Genomic DNA, 11,129 nt, shown 5'->3' on the forward strand with positions numbered 1-11,129 from the left:
ATATAATACAGAAGGAAAAAGGACAATAGAACATTCGATCCACATGAGAAATAAATATGATTTTTCCTTTTATATGTTGAAAAACTGTTGTTATTCTTCATGTTTTCTTCTTGATGTGTTTATAAAGTGTTGCTGCACCTTGTTAGGATGACAAGGCCCCTGAGGAGGATTGGTTTGTTTCAGGAGAAAACAGGGAGCAAAGGGGATTGAAAGAAAAACATCCAAAGAGGACAATAGTGACAGATGAAGAGCAAATGAAAACTGGTGAGACTGTGTGTGATGTGTAATTAAGCAGGTACAAGTGAAGTGTTTTGTTGTATCTAACAGTCTTCTGGTGCCTGGCTCAGTACACCAGCATGGAGCAAAGCGGGTCCCGAGAATAAAAAACAAAAAAAAACTTGTTGGGGAACAAAAAGTAAAGTCCGAGCTGAAACACATTGAACTATGTACTTTGGTGAAATACGTACCTTTATTATGCGTGCATGTGTGCAGAACTCTGATATGAGAAATGAAATCCATTCAGTGGTTAGTGTGATAGCCGGGAACTGAATGGCAAATTGAATTTCTCGTACTGGGTTCATATTTTTGTAAATTTGGCTATGAAGGAGTGAGTGGCTCATCTGATATAAAACTCACCATACAATACTGGATTACACCAGTGGATATCTTTTACTGATGTTATACGTCAACACCCCATTAAAAACAATAATGTCATAAGGTAATAGATAGCTGCATGATTTTGTCCATCACATTTGGTCCTTCAGTGTCATTTCTGCCTTTGATAGTAAGTAAGTTGTTCTGTGGTTCTCAGCTCCAGCTCATGTAGAAGACTTCAGGACAAAGTGAGACCAGCGTCACTCTGCAGTGGAACAAAGTGAACAACAACATCAGCTTCATCCTCCAGTTTAATGGTACCGAGACAAACATCAGAGCACCAGATGGAGACGGACCAGTAACTCACACAGTCTCATGTCTCTCTGCTGCAACTGAGGACACATTCACTGTCTTCTCTGGGTTTGGGAGCGTCACAAGCAGCGGAGTCAGCATTAATGCAGTCACTGGTAAGATGCTGTTTTCAGGAAGTTGTGGGAGTTTGATTGTGATCCCACATGTGTATAATGTAGTTCTTTGTACTACCAACGTAATTCTTGTGGCTCTTTGTCTCTGACTGTTTGGCCGCCCCTGCTCTATAAGAACAAGAAGAAAGTTCGCCGCTCCAGCATCTTGCCGAACAACAACAACAACAAACGTTGGCACATCGACCAGCTTTTCTTCAGTTCTTATGGGTTCTAATAGGAGTATGCAGGGGCCTTTACTCAGACGTCTCAGCTGCAACGGAACAAATGTGTTTGTTGTGGCTGGTCCCGCAGTGTTTACTGTCACGTGATGATGTCACATACCTGCGTCATCATGCAGCCGTTCACAACCCCGACTCTCTGCGGTGGGACGGAGCAACAGAGTTGGGTGTGGGTACGCTGTTTACCGTACCGTGCGGTACCGTGCAGTGGAAACGAGGCCTATGATGCCTCTTTACATGACTCAACAAAAAAGAGCTGGCTCGGTTACAGTTAGTCCAGAACTCAGCCGCCAGACTTCTGACCAGCACCAACAGGAGGGCCCATCCCCCCCTGTGTTAAGATCTCTTCACTGGCTCCCTGTTGAGTCTCGTGTTCAATATAAAATCTTGGTGCTAACTTTTTGAGCCCTACAGCTCCTCCTTACATTGCTGACCTCATAAAGCCCTACAGCTCGACTCGGACCTCGAGATCGTCTGGGCAGAACCTAATAAAAGTTCCATGTACTTGCTTTAAAACCCGGGGAGACCCATCATTCAAAGCTGCCGCACCCCGACTTTGGAATGAACTCCCACTTGACCTGAGCTCCCTGGACTCAGCGGACATCTTTAAAAAGTGCCTAAAAACACATTTGTTTGCCAAAACATTCTAGTCTAATCGACCCACGCTGCCGACTGTCGACATTTGTTGTGTTTTTAAGATGTTTTTTTCTCTTTTCTGTTTTTATTTGTTTTTACTGTGAAGCACTTTGTGACTCCGTGTCTGTGAAAAGCGCTAAAGAAATAAAATTTACTTACTTACTTACGTACTTAGTTACGTACTTACTTATTTACATACTCTCAGGTGTGCAGCTCAGCTCCAGTGCAGGTCTTGTTGACTCCGCCCAGCACACAGACACATGAGGAAGAAGAAAAAACACAGAATATATAGCAGCAGAGCGACACTTTGTTCAGTCACAGCTGCTGAAAACTGATAGGAGCCAAACCAGCCTTTAGTCACTGTCGGTGTTCCCAAGAGCTCCGGAGGTTACAGAGACAATGGTGAGTCCAGTATATTTTAAAGGTTATTTTTAGATTAATATGAATTATTTTATGACACGTTTCCTAATGTTCCATATCAGATGTGGCGTGTACATGAATAATGTGATCAGGAATTAAGCTTTAAAATGAAAGAATACTTTATTTTTGCATCTTTTCAAAGGTTTACCTCATGGAGAGGGGACTGGTGCTTTTTGTTCTCACAGGTTGGTGCAATTTTAAAAAGGCAATTACATCTGTAGCTCATGTTTCTAAAGTGTTGCTGCACCTTGTTAGGATGACAAGTGCCCTGAGGAAGATTGGTGTGTTTCAGGAGAAAACAGGAAGCAAAGGGGATGGAAAGAAAAACATCCAAACAGGAAAATAGTGACAGATGAAGAGCAAATCAAACGGAGCATACTTTTGATTAATAAATTGTATATTCTGGTTTGCTTTAGGAGTGATCACCAATGTAGGTTTTGGCCAAACTCACTACAACTTTGTAAATACTCCTCTGAGCTGGACAAACGCTCAGCGTGTGTGCAGGGATGACTTCACTGATCTGGCCACGATTCAAAGTGCAGCTGACGTTGATGCAGTTGGAAACACAACTTCGAGCGATACTGGTGAGTCCTGAATACTTGCACCGTATTTGACACACACTGTTGTGGCGTCTTTCGTCCCAAACATCTAAATTTAGAGTTGCACATTGAGGAGATTTTCCACTCGCAGAAAGTAAAAAACACTCGCAGAGAGATTTTCCAGGTTTCACAATAAAGATGTACTATTTATTTAAACAAACAAAAAATATTCTCAGTGGTTTACTTTCTTAAATAATACAAATACTTAATATAAATTCTAGTTTGTACAGGCTTGTGTGCCTGCGGTAGAAAAACCATCACTCCCTCCTCCTTCCACACTCACAGCTTCCCCTCCTCCTGATTCTAAGGAGGAAGGCCTGACGAGGAGGAGGAGAGATCCACACATTTCTAATGATCAAAATAACTAAAAAACAAACAATAATAGGAAAACTTTAAATAGTATTTCTTATCATCACTTAAGTTTGCACCAATTTGACAAAGAACATTTATAGTCTCAAATGGCTCCAACACACACAGAATAATCCACAATGGCAAGTTTCAATTGTCTTGTTTTTGACCGAATCAACATCTTTTATTTGAGCAGGAAAAGCCTGGATTGGTCTTCATGATGACTTGCAAAACAGCTGGATGTGGTCCTTAAATGACAGCAGCTTCTATGGCGAGGGAGAGGCGACGTATAGAAATTGGTACAGTGGTGAGCCGAACAATTTGGATGGAAGAGAAAACTGTGGAGTACTTTGGAGTTCATACAATGGCAAATGGAATGACGGGTCTTGCAGTTACAATCGTCGGTCTGTGTGCTTCAATGGTGAGTTTTTTTGAAGAGTAACATTTTAAAAGCATTACTTTTCGACAAGAGCTTCCAGAAATGTCAATACTTCAGGCTGTGTGTAAATGTGTTGAATAAGTCACTGCCTTAGAAACTACTGTCAAATATTCAGCTTTTTCTTTTATTTTGATTCACAGCAAATAGTAGAAGAACTCATTCTTTGTTTATTAAAGAAAAAAAAGTGTCTATATTTCCAGGTACATTGAATGGAAAAGCAACCTTTGTTAGGATTGAAACATTAAGCACTTGGACAGAAGCTCAGAGGTTCTGCAGAGAGAACTATGTCGATCTGGCCAGGTACCGTATGAACTCACTAATTTGTTCATTCCATCCATGAATCTGTGAATTTGTTTTACATACAGTACGATGCAGATCTGCTACTCTTCCCTCCACAGCATACGAAACGAGCCCGAACATGAAATGGTCAAGAGAGTTGCAGGTGACAACAATGTGTGGATTGGTCTGTATCGGCGAAAAGTTTGGTCTGATGGGAGTGACTCTCTATATCGAAACTGGGAGAACAACCAGCCCGACACTTCAGGCGAGACGTGCGTCGCTACATCATTGGAGTCAGGACTGTGGTCAGATGAAGGCTGCTCCATCCAACGGCCTTTTGTCTGTTACACAGCAAGTAATATATATGTTATTTTTACTACTAAATACTGCATGCTTGTGGCGTTGAGATCCCACAATAAGACTTATTCCATCCTCGCAAATTCTTATTGCAAAAACATTGTTTTCATAAACTCCATTTACAAATATTTGAAAGAATCAGTGACTCATCTCTCGGCACGTCACTGGATTACAATGCAAATGTTTGAACGATTTACATAAACCTGCTATGCAACAATAGTTTATATGTATGTTGTGTTAAATTGGTGCTTCTATAAACACAAGATACAAACATGTTTGGTCATTCTGTTTCACTTCTGCCACTGATAGTAAGTAAGTTGTTCTGTGGTTCTCAGCTCCAGCTCATGTAGAAGACTTCAGGTCAACAGGACAAAATCAGACCAGCGTCACTCTGCAGTGGAACAAAGTGAACAACAACATCAGCTTCATCCTCCAGTTTAATGGTACCGAGACAAACATCAGAGCACCAGATGGAGACGGACCAGTAACTCACACAGTCTCATCTCTCTCTGCTGCAACTGAGTACACATTCACTGTCTTCTCTGTGTTTGGGAGCGTCAGAAGCGGCGGAGTCAGCATTAATGCAGTCACTGGTAAGACGTCTTGACTCGTGTCATCAAACAGATGAACGATAGAAAAACAAAATACTTTAGTGGAAAAACTGTTTTTTTGTTGTTTTTCTTCCCTCATCCCTGAGTTATACAGTCAAGCAACACATGTTAAAGTTAAGTTACTGTTAAATGTACATACAGAATTTCTAAGTATAATGAATGCCGTCTTTCCGTTTACTTCATTCCATGTAAACCTGACTGCTTGACACTTCTTACAACAGAGGGACCCTGTAAGTATGCTTTTCTTTCTTTGTAATTGAGATTTTTCTTTTCCAGAATCTTTTCATCGGCTCCTGATCACAGGAATACCTCAAACCATACACCTACAAAGTGCAACCTCATGTGTTTTATCTAGGCACAATGTGAACGCGTTGGGTTTTGTTTTGTGAGCTTCTCTGTTTTTCTGTCAACAGATTATGTCTATAGGTTCAAAGTCAGTTTCAGTTCAAGTGGTGAACTATCACAACATGAAAAGGAGGCTCTTTTGGACCAGGTGGGACTAATATCAGTGAACATTTTAGAATAAACTATTATTTATCTTTAATTATTCTTTTGAAAAAAAAAAAAATAATTACATTCCTAATATGGACATATTTTCTGTGTGTGTGTTGTTGTTGTTTTTTCCTTTTTTTTTTCTTCAATTCAGCTCATCGAGAAGTACGGCCTGCCACCCCAGTCTGTGAGGAATAAGTCTATTACTTGAAACTACTGGATCCAACTGGAGACGCACATGGAAGGATTTCAACCTTTTACATTCAAAGTCACTTTCCAAGACAATTATATGATATATAATAAATGCATAGCATCACTTTGTGTAATTAATGTCACTGCAAGAGTGGCAGGGATGAGTTTTGATGAAGCTATTTCCACTTTTCTGTCATCGTTAAATCATTTCCATATTATTGCTCAGGTCTGTCCTCTCGTCCTGACTCTCTATATTGTTCACACAAGTTAAAAAAGGCCACATTATGCAGGGATGTTGTCTGTTTGTCTCGTGGATTCTTGGATTTGTGATTTTGCTTTGCCATTTTGATTTTGTTCTGTGGATTGTTGCACCTTTGCTTGGTGGTGGTGAAATTTGAGAAAGCTTCCTTGAAAGCGATTGACAAGCGCTTGAGCGTGATTATAGTGACATCTGCTGGGGGTTTGTATGTACTGCACGTGAGGGGAAGATTTGACCAGGGATCATAATTTCATGACTGTGACTGGTCTCATCCTTTCATCTTTCATTTCAGTTCTTGATTTAAAATAAATAAATAGTTGTTTTCCAACCAAACTTGTGTCACTGTAGTAAATCACATTGAAGATCTTTATTTTCTAAAGAATAACTTCGACAGTCTTTCACTCTGGCCTCCACCTTTTCTCACTATACTGCTCTGGCTATGTGAGAAAACCCACACATACACAGGGATAACTTGCAAACGGTGCACAGAGTCAGTGTGGAGGAATACTACCAATGCTAATTGTCAGGTCCAACCTCTGAACATTTATTAATTCTGCAAGACAGAACAAAACACACAAATTAAGATTTGGTTTTACTCATGAGGAGAATGGAAGAGAGATGTTTCAGGTACAAATCTCCAACCCACTCTGAAAAACCTCTGCCGCCTCCTCTCTTTTTATTAGGGTTCCTCTTGTGTTTCTTTCAGGGCACTTCACCATTTGCAGACCACATTTCTCCTTATCATAATAGACCACAGTAGAGAAATACAAGTCGTAGCAGATGAGAAAGAATGTTGGTACAATGAATGTGATAACCTTTCGTAAGATTATTCCAACATTTCCCTCCTGTTTATCACATGAATGAATACCGCATAAATCAATTTTAGAAACAATGAATGAAAGTAGCACCGTCATAACAGTTACATGGGAGACAACACCTATAGGATGAAAAGCTCAAAACAAACGTATCAATTTTGTCTACAAGTAAGCACCCTAAAACATAATAATAACAAAAAATGTATAGAATATCACCCTCCTGTTTATCATCTCATTTGCACAAATTCTCATATTCACTTAACAACTTCTTCAGTAAGATTGTCAGTTGTAAGGTCATGTTTATGAAAACAAACAGATTTACACTCAAAGAGTTGAATGTTCGAATGATTGTTCTTAGACATGCATCACGTCATAGTTATCAGAACATTAAAAAAGAAACCAGGCACGGAGAGGAGAGCCTCCTCCTCATCTCTGTTGGGCCTGGACATCTCAGGTTGGTGTGTCAGCGTCAACATGGCAGTGGTGATGGAGCTGTGAATCATCCTCCTGTGACAGGCCTTCCAAGGCACTTGTGGTGGCATTTATGAACAGCGCCTTTCGCCAGTGTTGTGTTTCAAAACGCAGCAGCAGTTTACCCCACTCTCACCCACGGGTACAACGACAAGGTGATCTTCTGGCCTGTACTCCAAACCTTAAACTCAGCAGGGACATCCAAGCCCGATACTGCGTCATGGTCGTGGAGTTCAAGGCTCCTCCTCCTCCGTTTAGGGGAGTGGGGCGGCGCTTTCTCTGCATACACCACAAAGGAGCTGTCAGTGACATTCACGGGCGTACAACTACGACCGTGGGGTTGGCTGTTGACACAGGTATTTTGGTTACACACATAACAATCAGTCCGATTAGTCCCTCTCACTGTGAATTCAGAAAAGCGGTACCATGCATTAGTTTGATAGTTATTCTCAGGATCAGTACTTTGCCACCATTAGGTTGCTAGATTTAGTTCTAACTACTTTGGTCTCTGGAATGTACATTATGAGAATCCAGGCTAGTGAGAGTAAATATCATTGCTGCAGAGTCTTGTCCTCTAATCAAACGTTGTGGCTTGAAACAACTTCTGCTGACTTTCGGGCCTACCCAAACTCTACTCGTCTGAGTCCACCCTGTTATCAGACTTCAGCTCACTCTGCACCAATGATCTTTTTACCGTGGGACAGATGTATCCACGAGGGTCTTTCAGCTATTTTCCTCATATAGTCTGCTAAATTAGCTTCCTCATCTGGTTCCCAATAATTTTTTTATCTATTTTTTTATTGTTCCATTCATTCGCTATAGTTCCTATATTTTTAATCACTGCATTTACAAAATGTCCAGCATTATCGCTTCTGATTATCTCTGGAATTCCATATCTAGGTATTATGTCTTTACATAATGCTTTGGCTACTGTCAAGGAATCTGGTGTCCTTGTCGGAAATAACTCTATCCACTTAGTGAATGCGTCAATTATCACTAGGCAGTATTCATATCCTTCACTGTTGTTTAATTCAATGTAGTCCATGTGGATTACTTGGAATGGATATTCTGGCTCTGGAAATTTACCACGTTTTGGCCTGAGGTTACCTTGCGGATTATGTTTAGCGCATGTTAAACATGCTCTACAAAAGTTTTTTGAATAAGAGTTAAATCCATATGTTGTATATATTGCTTGTATTTGTCCTACCATCCCCCCTGTTGAGGCATGCGATACGCCATGACTTAATATTGCTGCCCATTTGTATAGGTTTTTTGGTAGGATTTAGATGCTATCTTTTAGTTTAGCGCCTTGTTTTTTCCAATAATCTTGTTCTGTTGGTGGACTTTGTTTTTGCATAGTTCTAAGTAAGTCTTGATCTAAGTGGTCGTATTTTTGTATTGATGCAGCAAGAATTTTCTTTGTTGCTGCATCTTTTGCTGTTTTATCAGCGAAAGCATTTCCTTTGCTAACGCTGTCAGTGCCGCTAGTGTGGGCTGGACATTTTTAGCTCTGATTCGTACATCAATTTTGAAAGTTCAGCTGTTTCTTCAGCATAATTTGGTATCCATGCTCTACAGTAGTTGGTCATTCCTAAGAAAGACATCATCTGTTTCTTAGTAATTGGTTTTGGAGCCTGTAACAAAGCCTGTTTTCTGCTTTCTAGGATAGTTCTTTCTCCTGCACTGAGACAGTGACCTAGATATTTGACCTCTGGGCGACACCCCTGCAGTTTACTTTTGCTGTTTTATGACCTTCTTCCTATAAGTGTAATCAGTCCCAACTGAAGTTTAGACAAGAGGTCACGCCCCAGCAGCTTCACAGGGCAATCTAGATAATACAGGACTGGTGCCTGGGCCCAAAGACCAGATGGATGGTCATCCACTATCTGTAGAGGCTTTGTAAGTCTTATCTTAGTTGTGGCTCCATTAGCTGTTCTTACATACGCTGTTTCATTTGTTTGTACAAGGCTGGGTACTGGCTCGTTTAATGTTGTGCGACACGCCCCCGTGTCACAGAGAAAAGTAATTTGTTTTCCATTACAAATTAACGTTATCTCAGGTAATTGGTGAGCAGAATACATTATTTCTTCAAAATTTAATTGTACCTCAGTGTTTATGTTCTCTGCGCTCATGACATCATAGAAATCTCCTTCATGTTCTGCCCCTGCATACAATGGAATAGGTTGATAACCATGTTGCTGTTGACATCTTATCAGTGCCTCTTCAAATTCTTCTATCACTTTGTCACACCTCTCATTTACTCTGTCTAGTCATACTTGCTGTCCCTTCATTCCACCTGGATTTGATCTCTTTGTGCAGTATCTAGCTATGTGACCTAGCTTTCCGCAAGTCCAACATCCATCTTCTCTACTTTCTAGTTGTCCTCTGAATCTGCCTCTTTGTCCTCTGAATGGCCTGCGGCCTCTTCCTCTGAACTTTCCCCTGAGGGGCCCTTGGTAAAACACTTCCCCTATCTCTCTGTCATCTTCCTGATAATATGTTCCTGCAGCTGTCTGTCTCTCTGCTACTTGAGCACTCTTCTTTTGTTTTGTGACTTTTTCTGCGTGTAGCGCATGCGTTATATATTGCTCTAGAGTTGCATTCCCCATCTCTATATAGTGTTTATCCACCCAAAATCTAATTGAGTCTAGGGACCCTGCATGTAGAGCATTTTTTAGCTGTTGTTGATATGGTCCCTGCTGGTTATTGTCTGTTTGCAACCCACTGTGGATCCTAAAAATGTTGGTCATCCTGATCTGGTATTGTTCGAAAGTTTCATTCTCTCTCTGTTTAGTTCTCCCTATGACTGTATAGTTTGCTTTTGGAGCAAACTGAGTTGTAGCTCTGTCTCGAAGATTGTTTACACGCTGTACTAAAGCTTGTGCGTTGTGAGTCAGGGGGTTTTCATTGTCATCAAAAGGATTCCAATCTCCCGCTATCTTATGCCAATCTATTCCTGTGACTGCCATCCACATCTGCTGAGTCTCATCATGTTTACTACTCTGCAGAGGATCTGAAGAATATTAGCTCTTACTCCAGTCACTTTTGTTTTTGGTCTTGCTTCTGGTTGTAGGAGGTGAAAACCTTGTTGGGGGTGTCTTTAATTCTGGATATATTGAGCGGACTGCACCCCCAGAGGGCGAGTCTGGATATGGTGGCGGAGCTGCTGGTGTTTCAGGGTTTTTAGGGCTTATTGATGAAGTTACCTCTTTGTCTTCACTGTCCTGCTCTTCCTCTCTCTGCTCCTGCCTTTGTCTCATTCTCCTAGCTCTGAGTATGTTAGACCTCACATATCCTATTTGATCATCTTCTCTTTTATTTAGCATTAAATCTTGTTTTGCTTGTTTCTCTCTCTCCTTCTCTTTTCCTCCCTTTTTTTGATTTTTTTTTGATTTTTTTATTTCCCTTGGTATCTTTTATTATCGAATCTCTCAGCCGGGTTAATTTTCTGAGTATTGAGGCTCCCGCTGAACCCGTGTTTAGTTATCCTAAATGTCTAAATGTTTTGTCAGATCCGCATCCTGATTTTAAACAAATTTCTAATCTTTACATGTTAATGTTTCACGTGGTTTTTTGAACGTCCCTGTCCCATTTTCAATTACTTTTGGATGGACCGTACTACATAGGGTAGTCTATGGTTCCGCTTTATTACTTCTTCAACAGGGTAGTGGTTAATCTGTAACTGAACATGGTAATTCTCGCTTCAACCCTCTCAGGTGGAGAATTCTTGCCTGTGCATCCACGTCAGCCCACTACTTACTTTCCTGTTGCTTTAAATGATGCCCGAAACCTAGTGGTTCTCAGTACATCCAGACATTCATCATCATTCACACTTTTAGAGCTGGATTTTCGGAGACACAACAACCCCGGGCCCCGCCGCCCTATTACAACGAGTATTTTCCAGGCCCCGTTAA

General features: G+C 40.9%; 1 protein-coding gene across 1 annotated transcript; it reads left to right on the forward strand.

Moving 5' to 3' along the window:
- The first annotated feature begins 2,246 nt into the window (after positions 1–2,246).
- LOC308123664 (C-type mannose receptor 2-like) lies at positions 2,247–6,259 on the forward strand. Its single transcript, XM_080486256.1, has 9 exons — positions 2,247–2,335; positions 2,496–2,538; positions 2,770–2,937; positions 3,497–3,721; positions 3,940–4,039; positions 4,138–4,373; positions 4,711–4,968; positions 5,400–5,479; positions 5,633–6,259. Exons 1-9 carry the CDS (start codon positions 2,333–2,335, stop codon positions 5,687–5,689), a joined length of 1,170 nt encoding a protein of 389 aa, XP_080342382.1. The 5' UTR covers positions 2,247–2,332; the 3' UTR covers positions 5,690–6,259.
- The last annotated feature ends 4,870 nt before the right edge of the window (positions 6,260–11,129 follow it).

Source organism: Lipophrys pholis, assembly GCF_963383615.2.
Source record: "Lipophrys pholis genome assembly, chromosome: 18".
Taxonomy (NCBI): domain Eukaryota; kingdom Metazoa; phylum Chordata; class Actinopteri; order Blenniiformes; family Blenniidae; genus Lipophrys; species Lipophrys pholis.

Excerpts from the sequence above, each read along its gene's own strand:
- LOC308123664 (XM_080486256.1), top strand. Across the intron at positions 3,722-3,939 it reads TCGGTCTGTGTGCTTCAATG|GTACATTGAATGGAAAAGCA; the intron begins GTGAGTTTTTTT and ends CTATATTTCCAG. Across the intron at positions 4,040-4,137 it reads AACTATGTCGATCTGGCCAG|CATACGAAACGAGCCCGAAC; the intron begins GTACCGTATGAA and ends TTCCCTCCACAG.